Genomic DNA, 19,561 nt, shown 5'->3' on the forward strand with positions numbered 1-19,561 from the left:
TGCTCCTATTGGAGATCATCTTCGTTTTCCAAATACATAGCTTTCTGATCATAATCTGTAGGAGAAATATTGACAAAGGCTCAGAACAAAGTCTAGACTACAAAAGCTCTCTGGCAGTGCATTCCACAGGAAGACACGAAGGGGGAAAAAGTTTTTTTTTTTTTTTTTTTTTTTTTTTAATGGAGGAAAATGAGTGAAACTGGTTCCTAACAGTAATAAAACTCTGTCTACTGGTTACTGTCTAACCTAATGTTTCCCGAGAGAAGCTGTCAGGACAAAAAGAAACATTCCAATTGTCCACATTAAGGGATGGACACAAGGCCATTTGCTTCGCAAACAAAAGCCAAAAGGATGAAATGCCTAAAAGACGACAACATAGCAGGAAGCCCCCAGGAAAGCGAAGCCTGTAAACAGGGAACTCAGAGGATGATATATTTTAGATATATTTTAGATGGATATATGGGCAGGTTTGTGAAAGGCTGATGTAAGGACATGTCACAAAAAGAATACAAACTGCTTTATGATAACTAGTCCCTAAGGCATTAGGGACAGCTGAAGAACAGTGTACAATGAAAAATTTTGAACAATTAATTTCAGAGCAATTATCTCAAGACTTAAGTTCCATATTTATTATCTTTGATAGAAATGACAACCAGATATTCATTAAATGTGTTTTAAACACTGTAATATCAGATACATTTAAGACACCCAAATTTCTCTCTGTCCCATGCTATTCAGCTCGTAGTTTTCATGCTGTCAGAACTTATATGGAATAGCACATAAGGAATTGATTGATATGGCTAGAAAAATATGCAGAGACATTTTATTTCATAAGTAACAGCTACTTCTTTACATCTCTGGCCTACAGATTCATCCTATTTGCCTTTTTCTCAAAGATCAAGTATAATACACCTAAACAATGGAAGTATAGGTTTTTTTAGATGTTTAGCTTCATAAGCTTACTTACCTCAAAGGTGTAATTTGTCAAGTATGAGAGATTTTCTATTTCAAAATCACAATTGTTCTGCCTTTTTATAACTTTTTTCGCTTGTTCACCTTCTTTGTACCAGGATAATAGAAAGCATGTTTCTTTCCCGTGCACTTGTTGATTTTTGCAGGTAATGTTGACGACATTATCGTCTGTCAGACGTGGATTGAAGTCAGTCACTGCATCTGGTTCTATTTATAAAAGAAATGTTACTCCTTCCATTCTCATAACTATTAAATATTTTAATAACCACATGGGTTCATGTCTATTTGTTATCTTCTCTCTTAATAATGTCATACAATTTCTTCCTTAAAAATTTCAGTCACAATTTAACAAGTTGAATAAAATCAATGCCGGGTTAATCATAGCCTTATCCAAGCTGGAAAAGCTGTAAAGGGGAGCTGAAACAGCTGAGAGGACCAGAACTCTACCAACAGTCAGGCTGCCAAAGAGAATAAGATGGCAACTTCACCTCTTGCTACTGACATCACTTTCTCATTTCAGGAACATGAGACAACAAACAAAGCATGGGAACAAACAAAATTTTCAGTATAAGTCAGTGTCTAAGTTTCAACGCTGCTGTAACTTAATTTTCCTATCAGAACTTACCGGTGTATTTTGCAAAAGTATTCTTTTGCTACAAGTGTCACCTTGTCCTAGAACTGGCCTAAAAAACAACAAACTTTTTTACTTTTTAATGATTATAAAACTGTTAAGGCTAATTTGTTTCCTAGCTCTAATTCTGTATGCTGCAGCAAAAGGGTTTGAGACTGGGGACACTTTCCTTGAATGTTGTTTAACCCTTTCAGAAAGTCAGAAAGTAAATAATCTTCAGTAGCTTTATTAGCTACATCTCAGTGGAAGGCCACCATAGAAATTTTCTTCAAAATTGCTTCAACTTGCAAGCCAGTATATTAAAAATAAATAAATAAATAAAAAGAAATTATGCAGTTGTTTTTTTTTTTCATATGAAGAGTTAAGATGTGTGTGGCTTTATGAGCAGATTTCACCTAGGAGCTAGCAGGACATATGGCTTGGCTGGGTGGGTAGCAGTTGCTCATTTTTATGCACAGGGCAAGTTTGTAAGCTTCTTACTCAGCATGCTACTGAAAAAGCTGTGGTGAGGAGAAAGTGAGCATTTCTTGAGGGAATGTGTTTGTTGAGGACATAAAAATATTTTACAAAATGTCATTTTTTCTAGTCCCAAGGAGTTGAGCTCTAACGATATATCCTCCTCTTCAAGAAATAAAACTCTTGCAGTATCTGTTTGATCATGTTATCTGCTGCTGTATCACCTGGAGAATGTTTAATACCATTAATTCATGAAGGCAAGCTTCATGAAGTCTTCTTCATGAATTCATGAAGTCTTACTTCCCCAAAAATAAGGGAACGGTGTGTTTTTTTGTTTTGTTTCGTTTTGTTTTTCTAGACCCTTAAACTTGTGTCACAGAACATAATCTCCACCTGAGGTACTAAAATATGAGTATAGCCCCAGAAAGTAGGGTCTCCAAATTGCAAATATGCTTGTACTAGATAATCATAAAGAAAAAAAAAAAAAAAAAAGTGATCATCACATTCATATTAGGACTGTTTAAAAACTAAATACATTTTTCAGTTTTGGTTACAGTTAAGTCTCAGATAAAATATATTACATTATCAATCCATTCATTTACTAGTTGTTTATTTGTTTCCCTAGGGGGCTTCAAGTGATAATTTTGATCTCCATATTGTTCCAAATAGAATCTATAACTTGCTAGCCCAGTGACCCAGAGTAATAGGGAAATTCCATTGTTTTCATGGATAATGTTTAAAGCTGGATGCAAAAGCTCTCTGTATTCCAAAGAGAGATAGGATTCAAAATTCAAAAGGATAGTCTGCCAGAATTATTTCCCAAGGACCTAGTGAAACAAATTTAATAACAACAGCAGTCAGATTCAGTGTTCTTTTATATCCAACTCTACATACTTTACAGAAGTGCTAAAAGCAATGAAAGATTTTTAGCTTTTCCTAATATTAGGAAAACAACAATAACAAAACAAAACACAAAAACAAAAAACATACATATGTGCACACATAAAAAGTCTACCATCACTAGCACAAAAATAACGTTATTTTTCACTAAAAAGTAATTTTTGATTATTCAGTGCAATAAAGAAAGTATCAATTTAGTATCCTAGCAGGTATAAACCATCATGGTTTCCCTGTAGCTGTACCTCTATATTAGATGAGCCTAGAGGTGGTAGAACTAGAGCTAAAAAAAAGAAGGAATGAGAACAGTAAGAGCCCCGACATCTGAAGATAAAACAAACAAACAAACAAACAAACAAACAAAAAAACACTAAAATAACCGAACCCCCCCCCCCAAAAAAAAACAAACAAAAAAAAAACTAATTAAACAGCAACAATAAATTAGGAAGTAGTAATGTCTGCATCAGAAAATCAGGAAATATCTTTAAAATCTGTATTTTTTCAGCTCTTCTTGTAGTTGTATTGATAGAACGTGTATGTGACACAAAGAATCATGGCCAAAGGGATAGGCTTCCCATGGAGGACAGACCTTTCTGACAACACAATGCTAGGTATGCGTTTTGGCTATAACCTAATGTGGAGTCATAGGATTTGACTGCACATATATACATCCAAACTAACTGAAACACAGTACAGATATTGTATTGGTGTATCCTTGGCCATGCAGTTCTGCTTAGGGCAACCAGGCAGCTACAGAATAGAAGGTACATTCTGCACATCTTTGTAGTTTCATTCCACAAAGATGCTTTTCTTTCTCTTTTTGCTTAATTTGAATGTTCTCTTTACATTAAGACATAAAGCTTTCTAAAGTCTTCTAAAAAATTCCAAATGAACGCAGATTTATTTTGGAAAATCTAGTATAGATAAAAACAGTAAATGAATAAATTTAAAATAGATTAAAATTAAATGATTATAAATGAAAAACTAATGATATAAACGTTAGTAAAAAAAAAAAAAATCAAATGTTAATCAGTTTATTGAGTAGTAGTAATAACATATACAAAAATGTAAAGTACAATAAGAAAGTACATATTTCTCGTGGTAGGGTCAACATTGTCCATAACAGTTAGCAAACAAGACTTACTTCCTGGATTTGTTGTAGAACTGATTTCGCTGTATTTTCCCACAATTTCCCTATATCTGCCTTGTATATACACAGCTACAGACACATTAAATTTGGCATAAGGGTTTAATTCATCACAAGTAAACTCAGTCGTGTCATTTGTCCCTTAAAAAAAAAAAAAAATGAGAGAGAGAGAGATATGTTAGGAGCACAGAAACTCTTTCACCTCATCAGAGCTACCAAAAACTACTGTTGTATACTTCCATTTTAATTACTTTTTCCTAAGGAGACTTGGTTGGTTTGTCCTGCTCATTAATGCAAAATGAAGGCTCGGGAAGAAGAATATATATATTCCCCAAACAAACAGGTAGGAAGTTGAGGTTTTTTGTTTGTTTTGTTTTGTTTTACATCCTCAGTATGTCATTAAAACAAGCATAATTAAAACTAACGTAATGCACATAGACAAAGAGAGGCTGGTACTTTCTTCTGTGTTCAGCTTGGGAAGATGTTACTAGATAAATGTCCAAAGTCACTCTGCACATTGGACAAGCTTGTTCTGGTAATGATGCAGAAGATGCCATCTGCTTTCAGTGGTGGCAAGCAGGATGGAAAGATATTGCCCGAGGAGCAGCATGAGCAAAGCTACTACCAACACTGCAACTGGGGCTTTGGTGGCCTGGGGAATTGAGGAGCAATGGCTTTTTGATGTTTCCATGAAGCACAGCTGCTTCAGATGAGACCTCCTCACACCCGAGCATACTACCTAGGTCTCCTACATTGGCCAAGCCAGATCAATGACAGAAACAGCACATACGAAAGGAGAGAATGCTTAGTAGAAGACAAGTACCAGGCTTTACATCTCTAAGCATGACTATGCCACCCTCTGTACTTAGGACTTCCTAACTTTACATACATTAGTGTTACACAGAAGGCAGCTCCCTTTCTGCTCTTGCCACCATTTCAGTAAGTGTACACAGATCCGTAGTCGTTCCTAGAAATTCACTTCCTGTCATCATTCTTGAAGGAATAAATAGGCTCAGTGTTGCTTTACTAGAACCCACCAAGCTTACTATGTTAAGCTGAAACAGGGAAGAAAAATCCTAAGGGAATAAAATGGCTAAAAAAAATAATAATAAATAAATAGCTTTTCACCTAGAATAATTATTCCACTTCTCCACAAACTTCTGATTTGTGAAAAATTAAAACTTTTAGATGAGAATATATCTTCTCTGAGAATAAATGAGCAAGCTATGGGTGCATTTCCTGAGGCAGACAATGCGATTCTAAAAACTGATCAGGCAACTGACGATCTTGTTACATTTTAATACAAGATACTTGAGAAATGAAGGATGACAGTGATGTCCTGAAATGATAAACTGAAAAACCACATAACTGAACTGGAGCAACCTCAAAGTAAAGAAACTTTTAAAAAAGGTTTGTAGAACAACAATAACAATAATAATAATTTAGTGTTTTTAGTGGACATTTTTAAGAAATTCCAATATGTTTGGACACTGCGTCATGCCTGGTGTGCAGTAAATATTAAAATGTGAGGAATTATTTTGTACCAACAGAGGATATACTTACTGTTAACAGTGCCATTGCAGTTTATAATATAGCCATATGTAGAATGCACTGAAGTCCCGTTAAATGGTCTCCATTTAACTGTTGCATTTTTGGTAAAACTTTGTACTGTAAGATTTCCTGGTTTTTCTGGAGCTGTTTGTTTGTTTGTTTTGTTTTGTTTTAAAAAAAAAGGGATGGGAGGGAAAAGTTAGAATGAAAATGCAAAATGTTCCTTTTTTATATCTACTTTCATTAAACTCAATTTAATTGGACATTAAAGCAAGATAGCATTAACGTAAGATTTTGCATAGTCTATTTTGTTCAAAGAAATTATGCGCTATTATAGAGTACATATAACAGCATCAAATTAGAGTAATTTCATAAATTTAATTGATTCAGGATATAGGTGAATACAGCAACATCACATCTTACTAAAATTCTTCAACATTTCCAATTATTATACATTGTTTTGATTTCCTTATAATTTTAACCAACTTTAAATTTCTATCCTGAAATTTTCTTTGCAGGTTACTTGATTTGAGGAGATGTTCTGTTTAATTTATAAAATAATGCTAAGCCATTTCCAAGGACAATGCTGTACAATATTTTATCATTTTATCTGGAGACATTCTTTGCAATTATTCTATCACTTTTCTTCACAAGCAAGAATTTGATACTTTTTTTCTCTAGGACTGCAGTTGTTTTTTTGTTTGTTTGTTTGTTTTCTTAATCTTCATTGAAACTTGCTTACATTTTGCCACTTTCTCATCCTTAAAAATAAAAAGTCACAGTCTTTTAGGGAAGGAGAGGAAGGCTTGAGACTGCAAGTCTGAGTCTGGGGTTGGAGGGAGAAAGGACAACTGTGATTGTGGTCAAAGAACTACCACAAGGACAGGAGATGGGGTGATAAGAGCTGGAGGAGAACCTGAGACTGGCTGAGCATGCTGCTCAAAATTAATCTTAATCCTCCAGGAAGCACAGACAGTTGGATTTGTAATGGGTGTTTCTAGAAATATGTGGAATGGAAAGCAAAATTAAGCTTTATACTTGCCATCATATTCCGTTATTATACTGAAGGATTTGTTGACAAACACTGTTTCAAAATACTTTACTATAAGATTGCAATTGTAATTAGAGTCGGGTGATAATTTGTCCATTAGTACGCAATATCCATCAAATTTCCAATCGTTTCCTGGAACAATAGACACAAAAATATATTATCAATATTGTTCACAACTCTAAAATTATATATCTGAAAGTATATCAAATCATATCTAACAATATATTATACCATCTCAACTGGGATTTGCTCTACTATATTTATTCAACATAATTTTTAGTACACTACCAGAATATTCCAAACAGAAAAGTGTACGACCAAGTGAACCCAAGTGACTGAGTTCTAGGTTCTTCTATATCTATTCAATTTGCATAGATCTTTACTTTCCATCACTAACAATCCTATTTTTATATCCCTTTTATATTGTGGACCCCAAAGCTGCACACAGGACTCAAGGTGAGGCCACACCAATGCTAGGTAGAGTGGGACAATCACTTCTTTCGAGTGATTAGCTATATTTTGCTTAACTTATATTTTGCTTAACCCCACAATACGGTTGGCCCTTTTGGTGATCAGGTCACATTGCTGACTTGTATTGAGCTTACCATCAACCCAAACCCCAGATCCCTCTCTGGAGAGCTGCACTGCAGCAACTTGTCCCCAGACTATACATACATCTAGGATTACACCATCCCAGGTGCAGAATCCAGCATTTACTCTAATTAAATTTCATACAGTTGGTGATTGTCCAGTGCTCTAATCTATCATGATCTCTCTGCAAGACCACTCTACCCTCAAAGCAAGTGACAGTTCCTCCAGTTTAGTAACATCTGCAAACTTAGTGTGCACTCAACTCTTGTGTCCAGGTCATTGATAAAAACATTGAAGAGAACATTCATTGGGCATTCTTCTAGGACATGAGGGTAGGGAGCATGCGTATCTTCTTCACCACACCATTTGCCTTTAAGCCAATGTTTTCTCAGTCTCCAAGGCTGGCAAGCTCCAAGAGCAGAGTGCCTGTACTCTGCTATCCAGGAGCCTGCAGAGTCAGCTGCCCACTTAGTCTGCAAGGGAGCAGCTCACAGGCGACACTCAGATTTCCAAGTTCTCAGCTCCCCTTCAGGCCTTCAAGCAGGAGCTCAACATCTCCAAAAGTCTTCAATTTTTGAAACTGGTAAACTCAGGGAATGAGCTCTCTGGGCTTGAATTCTATGCCAGATCTTCTGCAGTGTGTGTAATGGTAGTCCCTAACCTGACCACCCCAGAAATTCTGAACATCTCTTCCCTCACACTGGCACGAAAAATTTAAATCTCCCTGTCTCATCCAAAGACAACATATACATATTAATAGTAATATATTTATTATTACATTAATAAATAAATTAGCATTTAAAATTATGTTAGAAGTGTCTTACCTGCACAGCTAACAGTCGCATTACTACAGGCACATGGACAATCTGTAGCTGAGGTATTGTTTTTGAAACACAACCATGCATGTGTGCTTTCAACAATCTTCTCTTCTAAAGAACACTTTCTTTTATCTAGAATGGATTAATATTAAATATCAATGTGACATTAGCTATACTGATTATTTAATTATTTGTTCTTTTATATTTGTTAATTTGTTCTGCAGTATTAAGATATGACTGGCACAGAATGATATGCAAAGAATTAAACAAGAAGCTGAAATTTTAAAAGTATTCATGAGACAAAAACAAGTGTTGTATTCAAATCATAAATGAAACTTTTAATTCAACAATAGCAAGAACTTTAGTGAACAAAACATCCAACATAGATAGTAGCATTTAAGTGCTGGCCAGCCTTGTTATTGCTAGCCATGCTGCATATGGCTGATGCAGATGAAGTTCATGTTTCCTTTGCAATGAAAAAAATAGCTTTTACATGAAAACCTCTGATTCTCTGTAAAAACAAGGATAGACTGTGAAATCCATGAGAGCTGAATTACTGCATGTCAAAAGAAGAAAGAAGGGAAGGAGGGAAGGAGGGAAGGGAGGAGGAGAGAAGGGGAGGAGGGGAGGAAAGGAGGGAGGGAGGGAGGGAGGAAGAAAGGAAGGGAGAAAGGAAGAAAGGGAGGAAGGAAGGAAGGAGGGAGGGAATTACTAAGACTCTTCTATACCTACCAGGTGGAATAATTATATTCCTGTCTTGGCAGTTTTTAGATCTAACTGTATATATTTCGCATATGTTAAGTTTTGCTGTGTTGGTGCTGACATTCACCGACAACTTCACCTCATCTCTGAGCCAAATAGCATATTCTCTGTTTTTTTGGAGATTATTCAGTGTAACTTCAACCATGTTTTTCTCGTCTGTTTCATTTCCTATGATGTAGGACACATCATCTAAAAGAGAAGGATAAAAAAGCAAACAATCATTTTATGACAATTTTTAAGGATTCTTAAATGTTTTATGGTATCTGGTATCCTCAGCGTCACAGATGTTAAAGAATCAGAAAATACAAAAAAATTGTTTGCTTTATTTTTAATTTATTTTTTACCTTAAAAATATTTAAAACAGAAAATTTCCTTAGGAAAATATTCTTTTAAATCATTCTCTAGTAAGGAAAACCAAAAAATTCAAAAGATTAACATTCCAGAACTACATATATATTTTTTTAAATTTAAAATGTCAATTCAAAGTAAATATATATATATATATATTGACACATTGAATCCTTTTTTTGTCCAGAAATTTCAGATTTTCTCATTTAAAACATTTCATAACCATTAAAAACAATAAAAGCCACTTCTGAAAACTGGAGAGGGGACAGCTCTCTCATTCTGAAGAAAGAGAAACCAATATCCAAGCTTTGGATTTACTATAGTCATGAACTGCAGTTTGCAGGATGTGTTCATTGGCATTATGGGGAAAAATTAGAGAGGGCCTTGCTGAATGAAGGCAGATCTCTTCTGCAGCCCTTACATCGACAGCCTAGTTCAAAGGCAATTCAGCAGAACTATAAATAAAGATGAGAAGACTGGAACTGTTAATAACTTTAGTGCAAATCTTTCAGAAGCAGAAGGCAGTTTATAAAGCAAATTGACATGGTAACTCATTTTAGTGATCAGTTTTCTCTGAGTTTACTGATTTGGTCAAATATCAAGGCTGAGATAAATAAGGGGTTTGGTTCTTACCACAAGGTTCTTCAGTTGTCATTGAGGGACTTACTATAAGAAAAAAAAAATAAAAATGAAGGTGTACTTCAGCAAGTATGACTTTCACAGAGCATTAGAGGAAGACAACTGGTACTGCCTAAACTGGTAGTCTTCATTCAACACATTACAACTAATTGTATTCAGCACCCTCTCATATTTGAAAAAGGGAGAAAATATCAGCTACATACATACCAATTTTTTTTCAAACTATTTTAATCATGTGCATTTTGCCATTCTTCATACCAAACTGTTTTTTCGTAACATATCAGCATACAAAGTTACACAAGAATATTCCAAAATCACACGTTCTCCCAGTGGCATGATAAGCTACAGCAGTTTGCTGGGATACGTCTGCTATAGAATGCCTAAGCAAGCAGTTTCCAATGTCACCAAAGAAACAAAACTTACCTACTTTATGCATAGTTACTCTTGTATCTGGAAACAGACTCATTCAAGAGTACAGATCATTTTACAGCTATTGTTACACTGGAATATCCAGAAGAAATTAAGAGCTGGTATTTAGAAAATCTGTACGGAAGCTTGTGCAAAGAACTTCATCCTGCAATCAATTATTTAAAATATGCTATGGTATGAGCACTATCAAAAGACAGATATCTAATTTTCTTCACAGAAGAAATGCCTTGGACTTGTCTCCTCCCTCCAGCCTAGGAAACGGACGGCTGAGCAGTGCCCCTAATGAGAGGGTAAGCTAAGAGGGGCTATAGAGAGTTGCCAAGATGGCTCAAGGCAGGAGACCCCCAGGTAGAAACTACGCACAGTCTGTGAAAAGAGATAGCTAATGGCAGCCTACAGCTACTTCAGCTACTTGAAGAGCAGTTATGAAGATAATAGGAGTCAAACACCTGGGTGTACTTTACTCAAACACACACACACCTCAATGATCTGAATAATTCCTTACAGCACAATGGCAACAACAATACGTGTAAATGCTTCATATACTAGGTCCCAAGAAAATATTAATGCTGAATGGAACAACAGGGAAGCTATTGGAAAACAGAGAGGTCGCTGGATGTAATATCATGTTTTTGCTGCTTGAGCAAATTTCTATGAGTATCGAGGGGAGTAATATTGACTGAGTAATTGGACAGATTCACTTTTCTACCATGCCACTCCATGGAAATAGTTTATGTTTTTCACTTCCTTGACAAGCAGTAAATTTGGTGTCTCTAATACTACTCTTAAGCTCTTAATAATATTCCTTAAAAAAAAGCAAAACAAAACAACAAAAAAACACTGTAAGTTTAATGCAGCTGTATGCCTACTTGCATACCTAATTTGTATGACTTAAAAAATATATATCAAGATTATATCCCTCATTCTAACACATTTTCTGTGGTTGCAGTATCCTAATTGTGACAACTGTGTGCAAGTTTGTCACCTATTGTGTGATTGGGGATGATCCCAGTGCTTGCTGGCATGCTGACTGGTGAGGTGGTGCTGTGCAAGGATGTTGTTTTGTTATCATCTGTAAGGAAATAAACAATACATCAACATTAAAAAAGTAAAATTCACTATTTCATATGACTACATCATCAGTAATGTCTTACACTACAATTCCTCCTCCCCCTTTTTTTCCTTCCAGGGTTTTTTTAAGTTAGAGAAGAGTGCTGAAAGAAAGATCATGTTCATATAACCAGAAAATGAGAAAATACCTTATATAAAGAAAAAGCAAACTTTTAGGAATACACCATTTACTAATGATCTTTGGAATGTACAGGGACTTTTTTTCTTTTTCTTTTTTGTTTTTTTTAGGCATAATCTGTGTTGGAGTCAACAGTGTAGAACAGAATAAAATAAGAATTACCTTAGTAATTGTGAACTAGGAACTCAAACATTCTGTGTTCTGATAGTACAGCATGATTATGAACAGTGCTTGTGTTCTTTCAGAAACAAGCAATCCCGTAATGCTTATTTGCCAGATAAGTCACGTTGCTCATTATAACACTTACTATATCTTAGTATTTATATCCCTGCTTATAAGCCTTGGGCAGGTTTCTTTGTTCTCTTAGGTCCATTCCCATTCTTGCTTTGGCAATAACCTCATTGACAGTAGCAGGAGTTTTGATACTACTGAGGTAACTACAAGACTTGGCCATCAGATACCAGATTCTGAAAATAATTAATTTGGCTCTGGCCACTATGCTGAATTGCAAGTACCTATTCCGTTTGATGAACCACAAACTGGAAAGGGCTACCCTGAGGCTAAATTACTCAATTTTCCCCTACAGCTCAGAGGGCAGCGTGTGGCACCTAAAAGAACTTGGCAAACCTGATGGAGCATGACTGAAGGCAGTGGGAATGCGTGTGGTAAGGGCAGCAGGGCTGCTGCGTGGTGAGTTGCTGGGTCCCGTGGCTGGGTCGGAGCCTGTGTGCATGGAGAGGTGTGTGCTGTCTGAGGGGAAGACACCTGTGACAAGAAGTACGGTGGTTTCATTAGTGTTTTGGAGGTTGCCCACTCACAGAAAGAAGCAAAACTGCAAACAGCACAGGATGGCCCCACTGGGAGCTCTCTTGCACTGAGGCACTGTGAGTTTGGAGCAATCAAAGGTACGCTGAATGCACAAGGGTCATGGTGTAAGGGAGAACAACAGGTGGCAACCGAACATCTAGTAAGTGTAACCCGTTATGGCACGGACTGCACATCTTCCATAATAACTGCTAGGTTTTAAAATACACTCAAGTACATGAGTCAGAACCAAACTGGTTTGATATTCTTCCCTCTTAAAACAGTGTATTTCATTTCACTGGGCTGAATGAAAAAGCATTATATATATTACACACATTACACGAGACAGCTATACACAGGAAATGGAAAGAAGAAAGAACCAGAAAAAAAGTGTCAGTAAATTTCTTATATAAATTTAAAGTTTCTTACCAGTTGTTGCCACTTCCTGAACTCCTGGAAAAGACAAAGAGAAAATGTGTAAATTACATTTTCAAGGAATCACACGCAAACATATGCATTTTTTTTTTAAAGAAAAAAGAAACATTCTTTTCTCCTATCAGCTGAGCTTTCCCCAGGGAATTGCTTATTCTAAAGTAATATTTAAAGATAAGTAGCAACTACTAGACCCCCAAAACATCAAGTATATATGTAGGCTGTTATTTTCCACATTAGAAGTCCCATTTCCTTAAGCAGGGAGTCTGTGCTGTGCATCCTGAAGGATGTACATAGTTTCAGGAAGGCTGCAGCAGATGCTGGTTCAGCTGAAACAGAAGAGCAGCAGTGCCACGGTCCTGACTTCACGGTTACCTTCGGCCGTGCTTGGAGGTGAGAGTGATGTGGAGCGTGCAGGTGGAGGAGACGTAAGGGAGGGGGGAGAGCTGGCAGGTGCCAGATTCTCATCTCCTGCTGAACAGTGAGGAAAAAATATCATTGGGTGAGCGATGTGTGAACATGAGAAGCTCATTGCAAGCAGAGAGACTACCAGTTGCCTTCTGAATCAAATGCCTCCCTCTAGCACTGGCAAGAACAAGTTTTCATTGCTCTCCAGTTCCTGCACAGACCGTGTAACACACCTGCTTGGATTTATCCCAAGAGCATGGCTTACAATCAGGTCTGCAAAACCATGAAGTACCAAATTCCTATCAATTTCTCTGGGATGCCTCTGTGGCAATGGGATTTGACAATCCTTTAGCAAGGCAGGGGGATGTACTGACTTCACGTGTTTGGAAACACCAGCTAAAGGGGGTGAGTTAACACGCAGCTTGCAAAAAGCACAACCTGATTGGGGCTGTTTTGTTTCATGCGATTGATCTGGGAAGGACCTTCTTCCCAGAGATCCTCAGATACCGCTGTGGCGCCTGAGGTAACTGCAGGTAAGTACCACTGTGAGAGCTCAGTGTGAAATTCTCAGCTGGGAGCTCAAGGGCAAGGCGTGTCCATATGGAAAATATGAACCCCTAACAACAGCATGTTGTAGCTGGAATTGTAATTGCTTTCTTTAAAACGCATGCTTCAAATTTCCACCTTTGATTTAATTAAAATAAATAAATAAAACTACATATGTCTTCATCATATTATCAAATTTTGCTGCAGTATAACTGGCTTCACACAACATAAATCACCAGATTGCTTTAACAGTGATGAAATTAATGTTTGATAGAAGTAGATGTCACTTCAGCTGAAACAGAAGAGATGCAGTGCCGTGGTCCCAGTTTTCAGTATTACCTTTAGTGGTGCCTGAAGGTGAGAGTGACATGGAGCGTGTAGGTGGAGGAGACGTAAGGGAGGGAGGAAAGCTGGAAGATGCCCCATTTTCATTTCCTGCTGTTTAGTGAGGAAAAAAATATCACTGAGTGAGCAATGCATGAAGGTGAGAAGCTCATCTACATTAGAAAAAGGGCAGTAGTTTGTATGACTTTCTCTAAACCATGTTTCTTAGGACAGGTGGGACTGGGAGGTACTTAAATGGCACTTTCATACTTATTGACGTATTTTGCAATAGCAAAACTAAAACCCTCAAAATCTTTCACTTCATCACACAGCAGCGTGTACATGTAACATCAACAAATAGAGCATGATTTTGCTGAATGAAGAATGACTCTATTAGCAAGAAGAGACACCAACACTAATTCTCTTCTCAAGAAAAATCTTACCTGTCTATAATCCTCACTATAAAAAAGCCAGTAATCCAAGGGTTGATATTCCTAAAAGACCTTTGCTTTACCTAATATTCTTCTCTAAATCCCAGAACACTTCCTGGACCATCCTGCTGGTATTAAAAATTCCTCTAGAGAACTCTGTCGCCAGGTTAACCTCTCATAAACTACCTCCTGATTTCAGCTGGGAGTTATGCCCTTTTCACGGCTGTAAAAATAAGTCTCACTTTTACATTCGGTTTTGAAATCCTGACTCAAAACATTCTTAAGTTGTGCAATGTGAAATTTCTCTCAGGATAAAGGGAGACAAAAATAAATGGCTATGTCTGCAACCAGGAGAATAAGGACAACCCGTAGGAGTATCCACCATCAAAAGAGAAGTTTGTTCTCATCATTGTATCTTTTACTCATTTAGAGAATTAGAATCTTCCACTTTGAAATACAAATTTTGAAAGCCATGCTCGCTTCCTGAAGACATCTTTCTCTAACACTATTGTCAGGCTTTCAACAAGGAGAAAAATTCCACTTGTTCACATACTGCAATTGTCCACAAACTTTCACTCACTCATGTCCCTTCCTTTCTTGCCCTTTTTCTACTAGTTCTCCTCCCCCATGTTCCTGTTACAGATAAGAAACAAAGGTACAGCTGATCTTCATATATCTCTTCAGCGTCTGAAATCTGAGGTAAGGACTGGAAATTTGTTAACAGGAATTGTATAATCTAAGGAATTGTATAACCGAACTACATGCATTAAGCTGCCAAAGAACCACCTAAAGCTAACATGTGTAATCATATTTGCCATAATCAAGTCAATCTCAAAGTTTTTTTCTCATATTTTTTAAATTCAGTGTTTGAAAGCTGGCAGTTGGTCACTTTCAGTTTCATAATGATTTTTCCTTCTTCAACCTGCTTACCAGCCAAAAAATCAGTAATTCCCTCTCCTTCCCAGATCTTACTTCAGCACATAAATCATACCTCAAGCCCAACATTAGCTTTCTGTAAGCATCTAGTTTAAATACAGTGTGATGCTTATTGCTTGCTCATGGTGACAGATACTACATGCCACACATGATCACAAAACTGTTGAGGTTGGAAGGGGCCTGAAGAGATTGCCTGATCCAATCCTCCTGCTCATACCTGGGTCAGCTCTTAAAATAGCTTGGAAAATAACCATCCTAGATCACCTTTACCCTTTTTTCCTCTAAATAACAACTGGCATTTTAACAGAACTTCATGGTAATTTTGTGTCATTCTAAGCAGTTTACAATTATCCTGTTCTTCTGTGATTCAATGATATTATATAATTTTCATGGCAATGGAATAGGATGCAGTTAATAAGAATTCAGTAGGTGGCACCAGAACACTAAAAAAAAAAAAACTCTCTCAAACAGCAAAGGTATTGCAGTAACAGCAAGATATTTTTCCCCATATAAACTTATACAGGTATATTAGATAAAATGAAGGGGAAAAAAATAAAAGAAGGATCCCAACACACCGGACTGTATTTCTCCAGTATTAATAGACATGTTGCTAAAATGAATTTAGTTTTCCCAAAATGTCCCAGAGCCATCAAATATGTCAGATCTAACCTCTGGGTAACAAAGTTAACTGCGAAGTCACAGCAGTCTGCTCATGCTTAAATGCTAAAACACGCACCTGGAAACTTAAAGATTCAAATCTGAGAATATCTTTAATAAGGATGTTCAGCCCCCAGAAAACATCATGTGCAGTACGAAAGCCTGATGATTACCGACTAAGCACGCTGGTCTGTTTCCTGGCATCTTAAACTGCATCCAGCCATAAGCCATTTTAAGATAATATACAAAGGATAGTCACAGACATTCCAAGTGCAAGAACTAAAGTATGTAAAAAGTTGCTAATACAAAAGGTGTATGCAAGCTTCCCTTCACCTTCTCTTGATTTGGCCACTGGCTGGTTCCTACTGCCTTACCCAAAAGACATGACCTATCAGTAATGTTGGAGCAGTTCTGGCCTCGGTCGAGTGCCCTGTGAAAAGATACCACCGGCACATACAACCAGCTTTTCTTCTCTCTAATGTTTCTCTATTGTTTGGCAGACGAAGTGCAACTGCTGCTTAAAAGAAAGGTTTGAGATGAGATGACAGGTTCTCAAAGGAATACTCCTAACTTGGAGAGCTAACCAAGCTTTCACCTAAAAGCTTGAAGGCATGCAGGCCCTGAGATTGAAATATGGGGCTATTATATTCTGAAGAAGCCCTTCAATGTTCAACAAGTGTAAATGGAAGAACTATGAAAAAAAAAAATCAGGCTGAAAGTAATGATAATTATTAAAAATAAATAAATAAATAAATAAATAAATAAATAAACAAACCAAACATCTTAATCTCCAAGCTGAACAAGCTTTAGGGCACATTTGGAGGTCCAGGAGCATCTGTATCGCTGATGCTGTCATGACTCTGCACCTGCTGCAGCGAACCATGGTTGCACCCTTATAAGAAGTTAATGTTTGCTGCTGCTCTCTAAGACAATAAAGTGAAAACACTTTCCATTTGGAAGGACCAAGCAACCCAGGAGCAGACAATTCAGGCCTAGGATGTGTTAAAAGATACTGTGTTTCAAGGAAGTCCAGGGTACGATCTTCTCAAGCAGAAGGAAGCACCAGCACATATTTCCTGTGCTTGTGTGTTATTAGGGGAAACTCCAACTGATAGGATAGTGAAACTGGAGAATCTGCATAAAAAGCCTAAAAACATTATCATGTTTTTATGGGCAAAAAATGTCTTAACTGATGACAGGGAACATGCCTTTTAACTACATTCTGCTTCTTATGTTGCACAGTGGGTAAAATGGACCCAGTTTTCTATTTCCTGGTGCTCTAGGCAGGGGACTGAGCTTGCAGGCAGGTATTTCAGGCAGCTTCTCCTGTGCACACAAGTGCCGCAGTGCTGCATCCCATACTGCACACAACACAGAAGAATGAGGAGAAAGAGGCTCCCTTTCTGCTGATAGCATATTTATCTACCATGGTACCATACCTATTGGCTCTTCACAACCAGCTGCACTCTGCGTGACTTTGCTAGACCCGGGGAGGGGCAAAGGAAGTCATTCTTCCTCTCAGCCTCGTGTCTGCAGAACTATTGGCTGCCAGGTTTCTCTCCCAGAAAAAGCACTTAGTGATTCTGCAGAGCTGCCACCCTTTTCCCAGGACCTCCTCACCCTTTGGCATATTGGACAGACCCCAGCATCCCCCACCAAGCAGGACTTCACGCTCAACAGCCAGTGGAGGTCCAGAATTGGTCTACCCTCCTTTTACAGCTAAACAGTACTGCTCTGCCTCAGCAGGGTCAGGGCTCTTCACATCTGCACTGAAAGCAACAGGATGTGGTCTCCTTGTTCAGATGGAGTAAAGCTCTTTGAGGGGGTCTTCTAGCAAACAGCACAGACATTAGTCAGCTCCACTGCAAGCCCATGCTAAATTGCAAAAAAGGCAGGGAACTACACAAAATGTTGCCAACCTCCATTCTTTGATTTATTTTTAAACTTCAAGTGGGATAGGATAGGATGTAATTCACACCTATTTTAAGGCTCCTTTCTGCTGCCAGAATCAGCTAAAGGGACCTTAAAGTAAATGAGCATCAGGGCCAGAGATGTTACTGCTTCTTTTTGCTGCAAACACAAAATGAAGGGATCCTTTGCTACTTTATAAATAAATCTGGGAAAACCTATGAATAGGCTTGAAAACACTTCAACATCTGAGTAACTCTGTACCACAGAAGACCCCTCAGATTTTATAAGAAGGATCACGTGTGCTGAAGTGCTTTCATAAGCACGGAGTGCAGAACTAAACTTTAGTCTTTATCATTATCTGTATTTGGGGAAGAAAAAAGTGTTTCTATTTTCTGGGCAAACTGCTGCATTTTGAAAATTGATTAAAAGAAAGCCATGTGAGGTTCACACACAAAAAATATGTGAAATTTTGCATGTCCTGAGTTGAGAATAAATAAATAAATACTCATTTAGGATTAACATGTAGAAACTTTTCAGTTTCTAAATGGGACATTTCAGATGGTCCTAAAAAAAAAAGTGCCTAATATTTTTTCATTGCAGATTTATCAATGAAAGCACTTCAAAATAATCCATAATCCTACCTGATGAAAAACTCAATAGCACTACAGCAGTCATAGGAACGATATAAATTTACAGCAGCTGAGAATTAACACTAAGCAAATATTATAAATTTTATTCCCACAGGACATATTTGCAATATTTATTTTCACCAGAAATTTGGGATAAATAGTTGAAACTGTAAATTTTAATCTATCAGAATTTCTGAAACGGTTTGATTGAGAAAAGCCGATTGTTTCCATTTGGCACGAGGTTGTAAGTGTTCATTTGGATTCTCCAAAAATATAATTAAAATAAACAGTTTCAGTGTGAGTTTGTCAAAATGTTTCCTTTCACACAAGTCCATTAATAATTGTCCCCAATGGGACTCCTTAACACACTGCAATCACAGTTTAATAACCTGATCCTGCTACTCTTTCCTACCACAAGTATCTCTCGGAGGAGCCATAGGCTTTGTCCTTCCCAAGACCCAGGGAACCTTTGCTCCGACCTGAATTCCAGCATGAAAGGCGTACTCTTCCTGCAAACCATGTCTCAGGAATAAGTACAGGCCTATACTACAACTAAATATAATAGGATGTAGTACTGTATTTTTAATGAAAATTGACCTTTAAAATTAATGCTGTTTCTTGCATGCCAACACCTACACCCTTCTTGCTGTCCATCTTCCAGGATGGGGGTTTCAGAGCCAACTAGAAGAGCTGAGCAGCAGTTACAGCATTAGAGAATGCAATGAATTCCAATTGGCCAGAAATCTAGTATGAGGGCAGGAGGTGGAATTAAGAAGAACTTATAGCTGGCAGATACAAGAATACAATACTGTGTTCCGCAATGTTGCAGACTTCGGAAAGAAGGTGAAGGACAAACATCAAAGTTTGTCAACTCTGCTATTATACAGTGCCTGTCTTAAGCAAAGAATAAGAAGAAAAGCATACAAATGTTGAAATATGTTC

The 19,561-nt window shown here is 37.3% G+C and overlaps 1 protein-coding gene across 1 annotated transcript in view; it reads right to left on the reverse strand.

Annotated features, from left to right (window-relative positions):
• Positions 1-19,561, reverse strand: part of PTPRC (protein tyrosine phosphatase receptor type C) — a 63,664-nt gene that overhangs the window by 17,550 nt on the left and 26,553 nt on the right. The window contains exons 3-13 of the mRNA XM_035333362.1: positions 14,071-14,169; positions 12,775-12,798; positions 12,169-12,306; positions 11,278-11,364; positions 9,856-9,890; positions 8,847-9,066; positions 8,121-8,246; positions 6,697-6,837; positions 5,667-5,798; positions 4,101-4,244; positions 968-1,179 (exon numbers count right to left, since the gene is read on the reverse strand). Coding sequence (XP_035189253.1) covers positions 968-1,179; positions 4,101-4,244; positions 5,667-5,798; positions 6,697-6,837; positions 8,121-8,246; positions 8,847-9,066; positions 9,856-9,890; positions 11,278-11,364; positions 12,169-12,306; positions 12,775-12,798; positions 14,071-14,169 — 1,358 coding nt within the window. The remainder of the gene's footprint in view (positions 1-967; positions 1,180-4,100; positions 4,245-5,666; positions 5,799-6,696; positions 6,838-8,120; positions 8,247-8,846; positions 9,067-9,855; positions 9,891-11,277; positions 11,365-12,168; positions 12,307-12,774; positions 12,799-14,070; positions 14,170-19,561) is intronic.

Source organism: Oxyura jamaicensis, chromosome 8 (genome assembly GCF_011077185.1).
Source record: "Oxyura jamaicensis isolate SHBP4307 breed ruddy duck chromosome 8, BPBGC_Ojam_1.0, whole genome shotgun sequence".
NCBI lineage: Eukaryota > Metazoa > Chordata > Aves > Anseriformes > Anatidae > Oxyura > Oxyura jamaicensis.